Raw genomic sequence first — 20,551 nt, forward strand, 5'->3', positions numbered from 1 at the left:
ATATAAAACTTTCCCATATCCCCAAATATTAAACATAGGCATATACAACTTTCCCATATCTCCAAATATTAAACATAGACATATAACATTTTCCCATATCCCCAAATATTAAACATAGGCATATACAACTTTCCCATATCTCCAAATATTAAACATAGACATATAAAACTTTCCCATATCCCCAAATATTAAACATAGGCATATATAACTTTCCCATATCCCCAAATATTAAACACAGGCATATAAAACTTTCCCATATCCCCAAATATTAAACATAGGCATATAAAACTTTCCCATATCCCCAAATATTAAACACAGGCATATAAAACTTTCCCATATCCCCAAATATTAAACACAGACATATACAACTTTCCCATATCCCCAAATATTAAACATAACCATATAAAACTTTCCCATATCTCCAAATATTAAACAATAAGCATATACAACTTTCCCATATCCCCAAATATTAAACATAAGCATATACAACTTTCCCATATCCCCAAATATTAAACATAGGCATATATAACTTAACCCATATCCCCAAATATTAAACATAGGCATATATAACTTTCCCATATCCCCAAATATTAAACACAGGCAAATAAAACTTTCCCATATCCCCAAATATTAAACACAGGCATATAAAACTTTCCCATATCCCCAAATATTAAACACAGGCATATAAAACTTTCCCATATCCCCAAATATTAAACATAGGCATATAAAACTTTCCCATATCCCCAAATATTAAACACAGGCATATAAAACTTTCCCATATCCCCAAATATTAAACACAGGCATATAAAACTTTCCCATATCCCCAAATATTAAACATAAGCATATAAAACTTTCCCATATCTCCAAATATTAAACATAAGCATATACAACTTTCCCATATCCCCAAATATTAAACATAAGCATATACAACTTTCCCATATCCCCAAATATTAAACATAGGCATATATAACTTAACCCATATCCCCAAATATTAAACATAGGCATATATAACTTTCCCATATCCCCAAATATTAAAACACAGGCATATAAAACTTTCCCATATCCCCAAATATTAAAACACAGGCATATATAACTTTCCCATATCCCCAAATATTAAACATAGGCATATAAAACTTTCCCATATCCCCAAATATTAAACATAGACATATAACATTTTCCCATATCCCCAAATATTAAACACAGGCATATAAAACTTTCCCATATCCCCAAATATTAAACACAGGCATATAAAACTTTCCCATATCCCCAAATATTAAACACAGGCATATAAAACTTTCCCATATCCCCAAATATTAAACATAGGCATATATAACTTTCCCATATCCCCAAATATTAAACACAGGCATATAAAACTTTCCCATATCCCCAAATATTAAACACAGGCATATACAACTTTCCCATATCCCCAAATATTAAACACAAGCATATACAACTTTCCCATATCCCCAAATATTAAACATAGGCATATACAACTTTCCCATATCCCCAAATATTAAACACAGGCATATAAAACTTTCCCATATCTCCAAATATTAAACATAAGCATATAAAACTTTCCCATATCCCCAAATATTAAACATAGGCATATATAACTTAACCCATATCCCCAAATATTAAACACAGGCATATAAAACTTTCCCATATCCCCAAATATTAAACATAGGCATATATAACTTAACCCATATCCCCAAATATTAAACATAGGCATATAAAACTTTCCCATATCCCCAAATATTAAACACAGGCATATATAACTTTCCCATATCTCCAAATATTAAACATAAGCATATACAACTTTCCCATATCCCCAAATATTAAACATAAGCATATACAACTTTCCCATATCCCCAAATATTAAACATAGGCATATATAACTTAACCCATATCCCCAAATATTAAACATAGGCATATATAACTTTCCCATATCCCCAAATATTAAACACAGGCAAATAAAACTTTCCCATATCCCCAAATATTAAACACAGGCATATAAAACTTTCCCATATCCCCAAATATTAAACACAGGCATATAAAACTTTCCCATATCCCCAAATATTAAACATAGGCATATAAAACTTTCCCATATCCCCAAATATTAAACACAGGCATATAAAACTTTCCCATATCCCCAAATATTAAACACAGGCATATAAAACTTTCCCATATCCCCAAATATTAAACATAAGCATATAAAACTTTCCCATATCTCCAAATATTAAACATAAGCATATACAACTTTCCCATATCCCCAAATATTAAACATAAGCATATACAACTTTCCCATATCCCCAAATATTAAACATAGGCATATATAACTTAACCCATATCCCCAAATATTAAACATAGGCATATATAACTTTCCCATATCCCCAAATATTAAAACACAGGCATATAAAACTTTCCCATATCCCCAAATATTAAAACACAGGCATATATAACTTTCCCATATCCCCAAATATTAAACATAGGCATATAAAACTTTCCCATATCCCCAAATATTAAACATAGACATATAACATTTTCCCATATCCCCAAATATTAAACACAGGCATATAAAACTTTCCCATATCCCCAAATATTAAACATAAGCATATACAACTTTCCCATATCCCCAAATATTAAACACAGGCATATAAAACTTTCCCATATCCCCAAATATTAAACACAGGCATATAAAACTTTCCCATATCCCCAAATATTAAACATAGGCATATATAACTTTCCCATATCCCCAAATATTAAACACAGGCATATAAAACTTTCCCATATCCCCAAATATTAAACACAGGCATATACAACTTTCCCATATCCCCAAATATTAAACACAAGCATATACAACTTTCCCATATCCCCAAATATTAAACATAGGCATATACAACTTTCCCATATCCCCAAATATTAAACACAGGCATATAAAACTTTCCCATATCTCCAAATATTAAACATAAGCATATAAAACTTTCCCATATCCCCAAATATTAAACATAGGCATATATAACTTAACCCATATCCCCAAATATTAAACACAGGCATATAAAACTTTCCCATATCCCCAAATATTAAACATAGGCATATATAACTTAACCCATATCCCCAAATATTAAACATAGGCATATAAAACTTTCCCATATCCCCAAATATTAAACACAGGCATATATAACTTTCCCATATCCCCAAATATTAAACATAGACATATAACATTTTCCCATATCCCCAAATATTAAACAGAGGCATATAAAACTTTCCCATATCCCCAAATATTAAACACAGGCATATATAACTTTCCCATATCCCCAAATATTAAACATAGGCATATATAACTTTCCCATATCCCCAAATATTAAACAGAGGCATATAAAACTTTCCCATATCCCCAAATATTAAACATAGGCATATATAACTTTCCCATATCCCCAAATATTAAACACAGGCATATAAAACTTTCCCATATCCCCAAATATTAAACATAGGCATATACAACTTTCCCATATCCCCAAATATTAAACATAGGCATATACAACTTTCCCATATCCCCAAATATTAAACATAAGCATATAAAACTTTCCCATATCCCCAAATATTAAACATAAGCATATATAACTTTCCCATATCCACAAATATTAAACACAGACATATAACATTTTCCCATATCCCCAAATATTAAACACAGGCATATATAACTTTCCCATATCCCCAAATATTAAACATAGGCATATATAACTTTCCCATATCCCCAAATATTAAACACAGGCATATATAACTTTCCCATATCCCCAAATATTAAACACAGGCATATACAACTTTACCATATCCCCAAATATTAAACACTGGCATATACAACTTTCCCATATCCCCAAATATTAAACACAGACATATACAACTTTCCCATATCCCCAAATATTAAACATAAGCATATAAAACTTTCCCATATCCACAAATATTAAACATAAGCATATACAACTTTCCCATATCCCCAAATATTAAACATAAGCATATAAAACTTTCCCATATCTCCAAATATTAAACATAAGCATATACAACTTTCCCATATCTCCAAATATTAAACATAGGCATATACAACTTTCCCATATCCCCAAATATTAACCATAAGCATATAAAACTTTCCCATATCCCCAAATATTAAACATAAGCATATACAACTTTCCCATATCTCCAAATATTAAACATAAGCATATACAACTTTCCCATATCTCCAAATATTACACTTAGATGCATAAACGTTCCCCACATTGTACCAAATCATGTGTAATTTTGAGATTACGATTAATAATACAGCAAATATAATCAACCACCAAGAACATAGCACATTTTCTTCCGGCAATGTAAAAATGCATGTATTTGAATAATTCTGAATGTGCTGCTGGATCATATTGAATGTGTCCTGATACAGTGTGTGTGTTCTCACTCTGGCAGAGGAATATTTTTCGTGACGAAGGGCACGTTTGGGCAGCTGACGTGCGAGTGGCAGTATCTCTTCGATGAGTTCACTAAAGCGCCCATGATCGTGGAGGGCAGGAGACTGCGGATAGAAGCAAAGGTACATCATACATGCTTTATTTACTTATCGCTGCTCTTACTGTGCACGTTATTTTATAGTATCCACTTACTATAATAACAAGTGATAAACCCTGAAACCAACCCTAAACATAACCATATCTCAGAGTAAGTCTAAGTAGTTAACTTGTATTACTCAGTACTTTCAGTACAAGTGCACTTACATAATGGTTCAACACTTTCTCCACCTCTAAAAGGGCTTTTCTTTTCTGATGGTGTAAGCTAGGTCATGCAGGCAGGGTTAAAACATTAAAGTCCCCCTGTAGTCAGTCATTTTATCCCTTAAAACTCACATTTGATCACCAAAATGACATATTTAAACGTTTATTAATGCCTAAAATAGCTTGAATGTAACTCGACACACTTGCCTCATTTAGTATGCGTGGTTCTATGAATATGTAAATGAGCTCCGCCTCCACTCACTCACTCACTCAGAGATCTACTGGTTGACGATCACACGTTGATCTGATTGGTTACAAGGTAGTGTGTGACGTCAGAAACACCAGCGATTTCAAACCGTGTTTTTGAGACTGTCTTTGGTTCACTGCAGTTTTAAAGAGAAAATACTCAGCAATGCTGTCGACTTATGAACTTACACATGGTTTGATTGATTGATTGATTGTTTAGTTTATTTCTAGCAAAAAGTTTTTATATATATATACATACTAACACAATATAAAAACATAGAACAGTTTATCTCCCATATATATACCTACATACATACCAACATATACACACACATTATATACACACATATACACACATACATACACACATACATACCTACATATAAACGCATATATACACACATATACACACACACACACACATATACACACACATATATATATACACACATATATACACGCATACACACACATATATACACACATATACATCAGAATTACTCGAAAGGGAGTGGAAAGAAGTTTAACTTTTTTGCTCCCACCCCCAATTCAATCCCTTATATTACCCCATATAGCCGCTGCCATTAACTGTTAAATTAATAATAATTAATTTGATATATTATTTATTTGAAATTATAATTTCTTACAATTACATTATGACCGTCTCAATAATCACAATACTTTGATGATTTTCATTATCATAACAACAATTTATAAGCATCACTACTTCTGTTATTATACAAAAAACAACACGCCCCAATCACAAGAACACAAGATCCCTCACTCAGCCTTATATTTGGTCAACACCATTTTTTATATATCTTAATTTAAATAGTTGAATATTTGGGCCAAACTATTCCAAAGTTTGACACCACACACACCACACATGGTTTGACTTAAAGCGTATTAAAAACAACACATAGACACATAAACAACATTAAAAGCTGGATTTTCACCACAGGGGGACTTTAAAAGTAAAGTCATTAACCAATAATATCAGAGCCTGACATGTTGGATGTAATTAAATATCTCCTGAACAAAGATTCATTTTGTTTTGATGGAAACGTCATTTATCTTGTTCTGTTTTTCACAGGAGAGAGTCAAGTCAGTGTTTCACGCCAAAGAGTTTGGGAAGATCATCAATTTCAAAACCCCAGAACTAGCAAAGGTAGAGTTGCACATTTTTGCTCTAGAAGTTGGTTCATGAAGTGTTATCTTAGTATTTCATAAGAAAGGCCACAATAGATCTTTATCAGGCTAGCGGCACGCTTCATTTTACACAGGAATGAAAACGAGGCTGTGAGAGACAGTTACAGTGACGTGTTCAACGGATTGTGCTGTAGTTCAACAACATGCATCGCTCAGCTGATCAAACCTCTTTCTGAAGAAGAAAACTGCATAAAACGGTTATAAAAGACCTTTATACAGTGTGTGCTAGTGTAAAGACTGTAAATCTGTCCCTCACAGCCTTGTTTTCATATTCAAATCAGTGTGGCGTCTAACCTAAATAATGTCTATGAGTGTTCAAGCAAAGATACTGGATGAAAACCTCATTTATGCACAGAAGTGTGTGATACTGATACTGTCGATCCAAACTGAGGGAAAATCCATGTAGTGTGAGCATCACTATTAGTGTTGCAAAAGTCATAGTTGGAAACTTTCGATGGGAATCACCTGGAATATATAGGAACTGTAAATTTGCAAAATTGCTGGTTAGCTTATAACATGAAACCTAATCTTGAGGAAACAGGAAACTTAATCAACATGATCGTGGTTAAAACAACCTGATTTAATGCAAATTCAGTTGGGTTAGAGTTACCCAAGCACCCTGGGTTATCACATGCACACCGCAGGGCTATTGAGGCCACGCCCCTAAATCTGATGTCATTTCACATTTTGAATGGGACTTTTATTTTAATGGGATGGGGGTGGGGGGGGGGGTTATTTTATTCAACATTCATGTTTTTTTGTTGTTCAATGAAAGAATCAAACTCTCAAAAAATCAAAGTCAGAAAAAAAAAATTGTATTCATTTGCATGCTTGTTGACCAAATGAAATGTTTATATTTGTTTGTATATGATACATTTTGTATAAATATTCCCAAATTTACAATTAATTTTCTTTTGATTCTCATCTTTGAGTTTCCTACTTGGAATATTTCCAAAATTCCCCCAGCTTAACTTCCCATGGAAAGTTTCTGGAAAATTTGCCATAAAATGTTCTGCTGCTTTGCAACCCTAATAACTGCACCACTCGAGATCATAAACGGTCCTCGCGGGCCCTTAAAAGCACATACAAAGTTCAAATATCATAAATGGATAAATTGGATATATCATAAATTTGATGTCTTATTGATTATTTTAAGAGATTTAAAATTTTGGGATCTGAATTAAGGAATTGCAATGATTTCATAACCCGCTGGTGCTGTTCACGTGGCCGTCAAAAATGAACAAAAATTTTCCATGAAAGTATATTTCTATATTTCAGTTTAGATGAAATAAAATGTCCAACTTAAGTCTGTGCTCCAAAACATTCAAGATTTCCGACAGTTTAAGTTTGGTCTCTTTTTAAAGACGACACTTGGCAGATTATTGCTGAAGTGAATCACCAATACTGAAAGTTTTAAAGAGTGAACTTAAAAAAAGTTATAGAATTTTACATTGATTATGAAAAATGCACAAAAATAATATTTTAGATCTTTTTCAATTAAATATATATTTTCCAAAACCCATTTTACTGTAAAACCATGAGAAAATTAAAGCCTTAAATCTAAACGAGCTGTGTTCCAAATTTGAGGTTGATATCTCAAAAAATGAATAATGGGAAGAATATGATTGGCCGCAGTACCGAACATTTCCACTAGATGAAATTTGCCTCATTCATTTCTAATGCACGAATCCAAGTGTGACTTTTTTTAACTTTTCGAATCATCTTCATCATTTTTTGTGTTCACACAGCAAGTGCCAAAACCTTTACCAAGTTTTGTACCATTCTGATGAAGAAAAAAATTATATAAAAAAAAAAAAAAAACGTAAATTTTTCTTTGCCGCTGCACGTTCAAAGTCAATACTGTGCATTTATGCCAAGCGATTGCTTATGATCTACTGTTGATGAATTATGAAAATGTTTACTTTAGATTGTTTGTATTGTAATATGCTTTAGAAGATTGTAAGAGTGCATATTTTATCTACATATATAGACGTTTCAAAATAAAAGTCCCAGAGTTTTTCAAACTCCCATATTTTCCCATGGTTATTATTGTTATTTGTTAAAAAAAATTAAATACAGTAAAAATAATGTTTATTGTCTTTCAACAGAACATGAATCGCTATTAACCCCCAAATTTGACACAAATCTAATAGGAGTATTCTATTAATATGAACAAATATCATTTAATCCCTCAAAAAATATATATTTTTTGCAATTAATCCCTCAAAAAATATATATTTGTCCAATATTTGGGGAAAGTATTCTAATTTTGAAACTCGAGCGGATCAAAAAAGAGCCAGAAGGTACACAGGGGTCAAAGGTTAAGTGTAAATGTCTGTATCCCGTTCTCATGATGTGTTCCTGTCGTCCTCAGTGGGTTCTCGGCCGGCTGGAAGATGCCAGGGAGAATCTGACGAAGTAACCAGTTAAAGCTGCGGTGTGCCTTTATGCTGCTCTTGCAGTGTGCCATCTTACAACATACCCACAATGCAACGGTCCCCCACTGAGCACGGTAATGACTGTTAGACTGTGTGCGGATCACATTACCTTGTGTGTCTCAGTCCTGACCCGCCGTCAGAGCTCGATCTGTCCAATCCCTAATTTGCAAAACTCATTTACATATTATGTCCTTTACAATGTGCCTCGACACGCAGTTCAGCGACTCGAACCAACTAAACTCACACTAAAGTGTCGTTTTATAAACGTATTAATAAAGACCAATACACTGTATGTATATTAACTGTCTTTACATGTGGCGTTTAAACAGAAATGACCAGGAGTGTATGATAATGGTGATCTCGTACTGTATGTACAGGAGAGTTTTTAATGTGTGGCTTTGCATGAAATCTTATTTTGTTTCTCAGTGTCGGTTTCATTGATTCTCCAGCTTGACACACCTGTACAACTGTAACATAACACACATATGCAACCTTTAATATTTATCTGTGGTGCATTTACTTAATGAATGTTGAATGATTTGACATGAAACGCTATTTATTGAGCTTTTGGGCGACCTGTAAATCAATAGGCAAGTAGCTGTTCAGTTTCTAAAATCTTGCCAATAGTTAATGCCAATATAATAACAGTTACAGCAATAAAATCAAACAGTGGAGAGCTGATGGGATACATCAAGTTTCCAGGCGGCTCAAATAAATATGATTTCTGGGACAAAATGAGCATCTTTTGCTTTACTTTCATCTGCATTTTTATCATGCGTATCGAGTTTCAAGTTAGGAAAGTGAAACTGTGAATGCCATATCATGTTGACTTTAAAGGCACGACATTTTTATTTTCTTGTCATTTTTAATTGATTATGCACATTTAATAAATGTATTTTGAATTTTGACTTTTTTATTGGGATTAATTGAGTAACAACGTATGGCTGTATATCCTTGTTTAATAAATATTATCAAAGCAGATAAAGACATTACAGTTTAAAGGCACTTCAGGTATTATTACAGCTTGAGCCTGGTTTTATGGAATATGCATGAGAAATATCATTAACAAATGTCAAATCTGACACCAAATGTTTACAAATAATAAAATAAAACTATTTTTTTCATTTCTACAAATGACCAATCATGATTCAGGCTTGTTAAAATAACTACCTAAGGCAACTTCAGAGCATGTATGCGTTAAATAAAGAAAAACTAGAAGTTTTTACATGAACATGTAAACTTTTCCCTCTACTGTGGCTTTAGAAGCTCTTACACGAGTAGTTTGATCTATTTTACATCACATCCTCTGTAAACTCTACTTGCATGAAGGACACAGTGTCTGTTGTGGATGTAATCCTTCTACACACGACCTAGAGAAGGAACCCAGTCCACATCTATACGTCCTCAGAACGGGTACGGTAAAGCGAGCGCTAACTCTACTGGTTTACACCAGGTTGAACTCTTTGAGGTTGTGTCTCAGGATGGTGTCTTTGACCGCGGCGAAGATCAGCCGGATGTTCTCGGTGTCCGTGGCACACGTGAAGTGAGAGTAGATGGTTTTGTCCTTGTCTTCGTTCTCCTCCTGGTACATCTTGAGGATAAACTCCTGGGCTGGCTTCGGGTCATTTTTGGGGCCTGAAAAAACAAAGTAATCTGTGGGTCAATGATGTCATGCTTGGCTTTTGGTCATATCCATTTATTTAAACAAATGCAATGACTTGAATACACATTTTCTGTGATGAGCAGTTCTTATTTCTGAATTAAAATTGATTTGTATATTTTTTTGGTGTCAACGTTGAAAATGTCAGGGTGGTTAAAGGCCTGAAACTCTTCAGAGTATATTATCATATTATATTTATTATATTAAAAACATTTTCAAAAGAAAAAACAGTACAGTTCTTACATTTTAAGAACTACACTGTATATATAACTAGATATATAACTATATATATATATATATAACTCTTCACTGGGTTCCTGAAACTTCAAATTATATTATTATATTAAATTATATTTATTATATTAAATCATATTAATTATATTAAAAACATTTTCAAAAGAAAAAATACATTTTAAGAACTATATATATATAAACTCTTCACTGGGTTCCTGAAACTTCAAATTCTATTATTCTATTCTATGTTATTATTAGGGGCCATGCCCGTAGGGCAAGGCACCTATTGTATCCGTTAGTTTTATTATTAGGGGCCAAGCCCCGAAGGGGCTGAGGCACCTATTGTATCCGTTGGTTTTATTATTATTATTATTATTCTTCCCGGTGGAAGTCTATGGCAGCCCTATGAACCGTACATAGGAAAATGATGAAATTTGGCACACTTGTAGTGATGCTAATGAATAGTAATTGGACCAATTTTTTACCCTCTAGGACCAACTCTATAGCGCCACCACCAGTTCAAAATTTTAACATTGAAATGGTTATAACTTTTGAACCCTTTGATCTAGAGACATGAACCTTAGTACACCTGATTCCACTCATCATGCTGATCACAACCAATATCTTACATTAAGAACCCGCCCATTACAGTAGTGGCCATTTTGAAATGTACAGTATTCAGTTTTTTTGCTACTCCTCCTTCAAATTTTGTCCAATTTTCTCCAAACATGTGCTCAAATGATCTTCGAACTGAGCCGCATAGAAGTACTGATCCCGATTTTTTTGTTATACTGGGAAAAAAAAGTTATGATGTCGCAAACTTAACGAGGTCCACCCAAAATTGGCTAAGAGGCTGTATCTCGGCCAAAGTTTGATCAATCGAAACGAAAATTGGTACACTTTATTGGAAGCATGTTCTGAGGTCCAATGCCAAAGTTGGGAATAGCGCCACCTACAGGTGATGAGATATGACAAATTGCTATTTTGGCCAATAACTTTTGAACAGTTTGTCTGAAAATCATAATTGTGGTATCTATGGATTCCTTGCATCATGCCGAATCCGTGGATATTGATTTTGCCATGATGGGATGTACCACGTGTCCGCCATTTTGAATTTTGTCATAATTTGCTATAACTTTTAAACTATTTGACATATCTTCATAAAATTTGGTATGGATCATCATTAGCATGGCCCGAAAGTACCTGAGAAGTTTGATCACAGCGCCACTTAGTGTTCCAGAGATATCATTGTTTTTTGAAAAAACGCTTATAACTTTTGCTAACATTGCTTGAAATTTGATTTCTTTATGTCAATATATTCCTTGGCTTATGCCGATTTCAACGATATCTCATATGCTATTTTTCAACAATGTGACTGGCCGCCATATTGGAGCAAATGTAAAACAGTTTTTTCACTACTCCTCCTTCAAAATTTGTCCAAAATTTTCCAAAATTTGCTCAAATGATCTTCGGACCGAGCCGCACAGAAGTACTGTTCCCGATTTTTTTGCTATACTGGAAAAAAAAAAGTTATGATGTCGCAAATTTAACAAGTTCGACCCAACATTGGTTCAGAGGCTGTAACTTGTGAACAGTTTGTCGCAAAATCATAAAATTGGTGTCTATCGATTCCTTGCGTCATGTCGAATCCGAGGATATCTATTTTGCCAGGATTGGATGTACCACGTCATAAGCTACTTTAGCATTAAGCTAGCTTAGCATGCTAATCTGGTTAACCTGCTTTTGTGTGCTCATTCTTACACTGAAGCCTCTCCTCTGCAGCTTTGTAGTATACGTCCTCTGAGTGGCGCAAGTTGCTAAACCACGTGTCATGAATCCTAAACCGTTCCGTTTGTGGGTTCGAATCCTGTGTGGCACATGAACAGACCGCAAGAAGTATTGTGTTCTTAAGTGGTGGAAAAGTTGCTTCTAATTGTTCTGTGACTTAAGAATGTTTTGGTTATTAAAGTTTCTTTTAAAGTTTTGAAAGCAAAGTATATTTAACTACTTTTTGAACCCATGGGACCATTGGAAGGCTTGGCCCCGGAAAGGCTGCTTGCAGCTTTAATTATTATTATTATTATTATTATTCTTCCTCCTCTGTAAGTCTATGACAGCCCTATGAACCGTACATAGGAAAATGATGAAATTTGGCACAGTTATAGATATGACCATGAATAGTAATTGGACCAATTTTTGAGACTCTAAGTCAAACTCTATAGCGCCACCACCAGTTCAAAAATTGAACATTTAAATAGTTATAACTTTTGAACCCTTTGATCTAGGAAAATTAATCTTAGTACACCTGAATCCACTCATTATGGTGATTGCAATCAATATCGTACATTAAGACTCCGCCCATTACAGTAGTAGCCATTTTGAAAAGTACAGTATTATGTTTTTTTGCTACTACTCATTCAAACTTTGTTCAATTCTTACGAAAATTGGCTCACATGATATTTGGACTGAACCGCACAGAAATGACTGAACAGATTTTTTTAATTCATCTTTGATCAAAAGTTATGCTGTTGCAAACTTAACAAACTTGACCCAATATTGGTTCAGAAGCTCTATCTCGGCCAAAGTTTGATCAATCGAAAGGAAAATTGGTACGCTTCATCGGAACCATGATCTCAGGGTCCATGCCAAATTCGAGAACAGCGCCACCTACAGGTCATGAGATATGAAAAATTGATATTTTGGCCAATAACTTTTGTACAGTTTGTCAGAAAATCATGAATGTGGTATCTATGGATTCCTTGGGTCATGCCGAATCCGAGGATGCCAATTTTGTCAGGATGGGAGGTACCACGTGTCCGCCATTTTGAATTTTGACATAATTTGCAATCATTTTTAAACTATTTGACATATCTTCACAAAATTTAGTATGGATCATCGACACAATGTCCTGAAGGTACATGAGAACAATGAACACAGCGCCACCTAGTGTTCCAGAGATATAAGGTATTTTTAAAAAACACTTATAACTTTTGAAAACATTGTTCAAATTTGTATTGATTTATGTCATTATGTTCCTCGGCTTATGCCAATTCCGACGATATCTCATTTGTCATTTTCCAATAATGTGACTATCCGCCATTTTGGAACAAATGAAAAACAGTTTTTTCACTACTTCTCCTTCAAATCTTGCTAAATTTTGTCCAATATTTGATCAGATGTTCTTTGGACTGAGACGCACAGAAATGACTGAATAGATTTTTTATATTTGCTACCGTTCCCGAGATATTCATCTTCGAAGTTGACCTAGCCTGTGTTTGTTGCCTTATGCTAGTTAGCTTAGCATAATAATTGGTTAGCATGCTAACCAGATGCCATTCTTTCTAATGTGGCTCTTCAGCTATCAGGATAACCATTAGCTTCATTAGCATTAAGCTAGCTTAGCATGCTAATCTCGTTAACATGATTTTGTGTGCTTATTCTTACACTGAAGCCTATCCTCTGCAGCTTTGAAAGTTACGTCCTCTGAGTGGCGCAATTTGATAAACCACGTGTCTCGAATCCCGAACCATTCTGGTCGTGGGTTCGAATCCCGTGTGACACATGCAAGAGATACTGTGGCCTTAAGTGGTGGAAAAGTTGTTTCAGTTCTGCACATGATGTGTATCTGAGAAAGGATCTCCATAAAAATAACATGCAGCAAATTTATATAAAAAATCTTCATTTTGAGTACATTTTCATAACTCTCTGTAAAATGAAGCAAACCACAGTGTATGAGTATAAAGCAAATGCTGAGTAAAGCAAAAGGCTATAACTTTGAAGATTGTTTAATCAAATCCGATGTGTAGCAAAGCATTAAACCATGTGAATTGTGGAATGTTCAAAAGATTCCTAATAAGGAAATAAGTGTTTTTTCCTCTTCATTCTGTGTTTGTTCTCATCAGAACTTCTGTTCATTTTTCATTTCATCCTATCTGTACTTCTGAAGATATCTGTTCTTCATGTATATTCTATTTCTGCTCTTTTATCTCTTCTGGCTCTGCATTGCGCTACAGCCCTTTCTGGGCTTGGCCCCGTGTTGCTGCTTGCAGCTATATTTAGGGGCCATGCCCGTAGGGCAAGGCACCTATTGTATCCGTAAGTTTTCTTATTATTATTATTATTATTATTATTATTATTATTATTCTTCCTCCTCTGTAAGTCTATGGCAGCCCTATGAACCGTACATAGGAAAATGATGAAATTTGGCACAGTTATAGATATGACCATGAATAGTAATTGGACCAAATTTGGAGTCTGTTGGACACACTCTATAGCGCCACCACCAGTTCAAAAATTTAACATTGAAATGGCTGTAACTTTTGAACCATTTGATCCACAAAAATGAGACATAGTACACCTGATTGCTCTCATCATACTGATCTGAACCAATATAATACATTAAGACCACGCCCATTACAGTAGCAGCCATTTTGAAAAGTACAGTAATCAGTCTGATCGCTACTACTCATTCAAAATTGATCCAAATTGGTCCACATTTTGCTCAAATGATCTTTGGACTGAGCTGCATAAAAGTACTGTGCCCGATTTTTTTTATACGTCATTGTTCAAAAGTTATGACGTCACAAAGTTAATGAGGTCGACCCAAAATTGGTTCAGAGGCTGTATCTCGGCCAAACTTTAATGCATTGAAATGAAAATTGGTATGCTTCATCGGAAGCTTGATGTGAGGGTCCATGCCAAAGTTGGAAACAGTGCCACCTACTGGTCATGAGATACGGAAAATGGCTATTTCGGCCAATAACTCGTGAACAGATTGTCAGAAAATTTTAAACTTGATGTCAATCGATTCCTTGGATCATGCAGAATCTGTCGATATAGATTTTGCCATGGTGGGCGGTACCATGTGTCCGCCATTTTGAATTTTGTTATAATTTGCAATATGTTTTAAACTGTTTGAAATTTCTTCACCAAATTTGGTATGGATCATCATTAGCATGACCTGAAGGTACCTGATAAGTTTTATCACAGCGCCACCTAGTGTTCCAGAGATATAATGTTTTTTTGCAAAAACGCTTATAACTTTTGCAAACATTGCTTGAATTTGATTTCTTTATGCCATTATATTCCTTGGCTTATGCCGATTCCAAAGATGTCTCATTTGTCATTTTCCAACAATATGACTGGTCGCCATATTGGAACCAATGTAAAACAGTTATTTTGCTACTTCTCTTTCAAAGTTGGTTCAAAATTGTCCAAAATTTGCTCACATGATCTTTGGACAAAGCCGCACAGAAGTACTGTCCCCGATTTTTCATATTCATCTCTGTTCAAAAGTTATGGTGTCACAAAGTTAACAAGGATGACCCTAAATTGGTTCAGAGGCTGTAACTTGTAAACATTTGAAGTGAAAATTATAAAATTGGTGTCTATCGACTCCTTGCATCATGACGAATCCGTGGATATATAATTTGTACCATGTACCACATCATAAGTAATTAGCTACATTAGCATTAAGCTAGCTTAGCATGCTAACCTTGTTAACTTGCTTTTGTGTGCTCATTCTTACACTGAAACATCTCTGCAGCTTCCTAAACCAGCATCCTCTGAGTGGCGCAAGTTGTTAAACCATGTGCTGTGAATCCAGAACCATTCTGGTCGTGGGTTCGAATCCTGCTTGGGATGACTATGTTAAATTGTGTATTATGTTGTGTCTTTTCCTGTATTGTTCTAATCTTTTGCTCTTATGGCTCCGCACTGCTCTTGGTGCTTAAATGCTTGCTGCACTGCTGTGCTTACAGTACTTACTGTGCTCTATGTACATTAACATGTTCATAACATTCAAGATGTTTTGCTCTTATGGCTCCGCACTGCTCTTGGTGCATAAATGATTGCTGCACTGCTGTGCTTACAGTACTTACTGTGCTCTATGTACATTAACATGTTCATAACATTTAAGATGTTTTGCTCTTATGGCTCCGCACTGCTCTTTGTGCTTAAATGCTTGCTGCACTGCTGTGCTTACAGTACTTACTGTGCTCTATGTACATTAACATGTTCATAACATTCAAGATGTTTTGCTCTTATGGCTCCGCACTGCTCTTGGTGCATAAATGATTGCTGCACTGCTGTGCTTACAGTACTTACTGTGCTCTATGTACATTAACATGTTCATAACATTTAAGATGTTTTGCTCTTATGGCTCCGCACTGCTCTAGGTGATTAAATTGTTACTGTGCTGCTGTGCTTGCAGTACTTGCTGTGCTGCTGTACATGATGTGCTGGCTGTGCTATGTGTGCGCCATGCTTGGTCTGCTTGCTCTGGCATGGCCCCGTGTTGCTGCCTGCAGCTATATTTATTATTATTATTATTATTCTTCCTCCTCTGTAAGTCTATGGCAGCCCTATGAACCGTACATAGGAAAATGATGAAATTTGGCACAGTTATAGATATGACCATGAATAGTAATTGGACCAAATTTGGAGTCTGTTGGACACACTCTATAGCGCCACCACCAGTTCAAAAATTCAACATTGAAATGGCTGTAACTTTTGAACCATTTGATCCACAAAAATGAGACATAGTACACCTGATTGCTCTCATCATACTGATCTGAACCAATATAATACATTAAGACCACGCCCATTACAGTAGCAGCCATTTTGAAAAGTACAGTAATCAGTCTGATCGCTACTACTCATTCAAAATTGATTTAAATTGGTCCACATTTTGCTCAAATGATCTTTGGACTGAGTTGCATAAAAGTACTGTGCCCGATTTTTTTTATACGTCATTGTTCAAAAGTTATGACGTCACAAAGTTAATGAGGTCGACCCAAAATTGGTTCAGAGGCTGTATCTCGGCCAAACTTTAATGCATTGAAATGAAAATTGGTATGCTTCATCGGGAGCTTGATCTGAGGGTCCATGCCAAAGTTGGAAACAGTGCCACCTACTGGTCATGAGATACGGAAAATGGCTATTTTGTCCAATAACTCGTCAACGGATTGTCAGAAAATTTTAAACTTGATGTCTATCGATTCCTTGGGTCATGTTGAATCTGTCGATATCAAATTTGCCATGGTGGGCGGTACCATGTGTCCGCCATTTTGAATTTTGTTATAATTTGCAATATCTTTTAAACTGTTTGAAATTTCTTCATCAAATTTGGTATGGATCATTATTAGCATGACCTGAAGGTACCTGATAAGTTTTATCACAGCGCCACCTAGTGTTCCAGAGATATAATGTTTTTTTGCAAAAACGCTTATAACTTTTGCAAACATTGCTTGAATTTGATTTCTTTATGCCATTATATTCCTTGGCTTATGCCGATTCCAACGATGTCTCATTTGTCATTTTCCAACAATATGACTGGTCGCCATATTGGAACCAATGTAAAACAGTTATTTTGCTACTTCTCTTTCAAAATTGGTTCAAAATTGTCCAAAATTTGCTCACATGATCTTTGGACAAAGCCTCACAGAAGTACTGTCCCCGATTTTTCATATTCCTCTCTGTTCAAAAGTTATGGTGTCACAAAGTTAACAAGGATGACCCTAAATTGGTTCAGAGGCTGTAACTTGTAAACATTTGAAGTGAAAATTATAAAATTGGTGTCTATCGACTCCTTGCATCATGACGAATCCGTGGATATATAATTTGTACCATGTACCGCATCATAAGTAATTAGCTACATTAGCATTAAGCTAGCTTAGCATGCTAACCTTGTTAACTTGCTTTTGTGTGCTCATTCTTACACTGAAACATCTCTGCAGCTTCCTAAACCAGCATCCTCCGAGTGGCGCAAGTTGTTAAACCATGTGCTGTGAATCCAGAACCATTCTGGTCGTGGGTTCGAATCCTGCTTGGGATGACTATGTTAAATTGTGTATTATGTTGTGTCTTTTCCTGTATTGTTCTAATCTTTTGCTCTTATGGCTCCGCACTGCTCTTGGTGCTTAAATGCTTGCTGCACTGCTGTGCTTACAGTACTTACTGTGCTCTATGTACATTAACATGTTCATAACATTCAAGATGTTTTGCTCTTATGGCTCCGCACTGCTCTTGGTGCATAAATGATTGCTGCACTGCTGTGCTTACAGTACTTACTGTGCTCTATGTACATTAACATGTTCATAACATTTAAGATGTTTTGCTCTTATGGCTCCGCACTGCTCTAGGTGATTAAATTGTTACTGTGCTGCTGTGCTTGCAGTACTTGCTGTGCTGCTGTACATGATGTGCTGGCTGTGCTATGTGTGCGCCATGCTTGGTCTGCTTGCTCTGGCATGGCCCCGTGTTGCTGCCTGCAGCTATATTTATTATTATTATTATTCTTCTTCCGCAAATGGTAGTCTATGGCAGCCCTATGAACCACATGTAGGAAAATGATGAAATTTGGCACACTTGTAGTGATGCTAATGAATAGTAATTGGACCAATGTTTGACCCTCTAGGACCAACTCTATAGCGCCACCACCAGTTCAAAAATTTAACATTGAAATGGCTGTAACTTTTGAACCATTTGATCCACAAAAATGAGACATAGTACACCTGATTGCTCTCATCATACTGATCTGAACCAATATAATACATTAAGACCACGCCCATTACAGTAGCAGCCATTTTGAAAAGTACAGTAATCAGTCTGATCGCTACTACTCATTCAAAATTGATCCAAATTGGTCCACATTTTGCTCAAATGATCTTTGGACTGAGTTGCATAAAAGTACTGTGCCCGATTTTTTTTATACGTCATTGTTAGAAAGTTATGACGTCACAAAGTTAATGAGGTCGACCCAAAATTGGTTCAGAGGCTGTATCTCGGCCAAACTTTAATGCATTGAAATTAAAATTGGTATGCTTCATCGGAAGCTTGATCTGAGGGTCCATGCCAAAGTTGGAAACAGTGCCACCTACTGGTCATGAGATACGGAAAATGGCTATTTTGGCCAATAACTCGTCAACGGATTGTCAGAAAATTTTAAACTTGATGTCTATCGATTCCTTGGGTCATGCCGAATCTGTCGATATCAAATTTGCCATGGTGGGCGGTACCATGTGTCCGCCATTTTGAATTTTGTTATAATTTGCAATATCTTTTAAACTGTTTGAAATTTCTTCACCAAATTTGGTATGGATCATCATTAGCATGACCTGAAGGTACCTGATAAGTTTTATCACAGCGCCACCTAGTGTTCCAGAGATATAATGTTTTTTTGCAAAAACGCTTATAACTTTTGCAAACATTGCTTGAAATTTGATTTATTTATGCCATTATATTCCTTGGCTTATGCCGATTCCAAAGATGTCTCATTTGTCATTTTCCAACAATATGACTGGTCGCCATATTGGAACCAATGTAAAACAGTTATTTTGCTACTTCTCTTTCAAAGTTGGTTCAAAATTGTCCAAAATTTGCTCACATGATCTTTGGACAAAGCCGCACAGAAGTACTGTCCCCGATTTTTCATATTAATCTCTGTTCAAAAGTTATGGTGTCACAAAGTTAACAAGGATGACCCTAAATTGGTTCAGAGGCTGTAACTTGTAAACATTTGAAGTGAAAATTATAAAATTGGTGTCTATCGACTCCTTGCATCATGACAAATCCGTGGATATATAATTTGTACCATGTACCACATCATAAGTATTTAGCTACATTAGCATTAAGCTAGCTTAGCATGCTAACCTTGTTAACTTGCTTTTGTGTGCTCATTCTTACACTGAAACATCTCTGCAGCTTCCTAAACCAGCATCCTCTGAGTGGCGCAAGTTGTTAAACCATGTGCTGTGAATCCAGAACCATTCTGGTCGTGGGTTCGAATCCTGCTTGGGATGACTATGTTAAATTGTGTATTATGTTGTATCTTTTCCTGTATTGTTCTAATCTTTTGCTCTTATGGCTCCGCACTGCTCTTGGTGCTTAAATGCTTGCTGCACTGCTGTGCTTACAGTACTTACTGTGCTCTATGTACATTAAAATGTTCATAACATTTAAGATGTTTTGCTCTTATGGCTCCGCACTGCTCTTGGTGCATAAATGAT

General features: G+C 35.4%; 2 protein-coding genes across 3 annotated transcripts in view; one reads left to right on the top strand and one right to left on the bottom strand.

Annotated features, from left to right (window-relative positions):
• Positions 1-9,558, top strand: part of vps13a (vacuolar protein sorting 13 homolog A) — a 99,433-nt gene extending 89,875 nt beyond the window's left edge. For both annotated transcript variants that reach the window (XM_079638352.1, XM_079638353.1), the window contains 3 exons: positions 4,456-4,579; positions 6,097-6,171; positions 8,587-9,558. In XM_079638352.1, coding sequence (XP_079494478.1) covers positions 4,456-4,579; positions 6,097-6,171; positions 8,587-8,634 — 247 coding nt within the window. In that variant the 3' untranslated portion in view covers positions 8,635-9,558. The remainder of the gene's footprint in view (positions 1-4,455; positions 4,580-6,096; positions 6,172-8,586) is intronic.
• A 33-nt stretch (positions 9,559-9,591) lies between these two features.
• The window catches only part of gna14a (guanine nucleotide binding protein (G protein), alpha 14a), a 35,518-nt gene continuing 24,558 nt past the window's right edge, over positions 9,592-20,551 (bottom strand). Inside the window, exon 8 of the mRNA XM_079638381.1 lies at positions 9,592-10,285. Within this exon, the coding sequence (XP_079494507.1) occupies positions 10,095-10,285 (191 nt within the window). The 3' untranslated portion in view covers positions 9,592-10,094. The remainder of the gene's footprint in view (positions 10,286-20,551) is intronic.

This window comes from Phoxinus phoxinus (assembly GCF_949152265.1).
Source record: "Phoxinus phoxinus genome assembly, chromosome: 15".
NCBI lineage: Eukaryota > Metazoa > Chordata > Actinopteri > Cypriniformes > Leuciscidae > Phoxinus > Phoxinus phoxinus.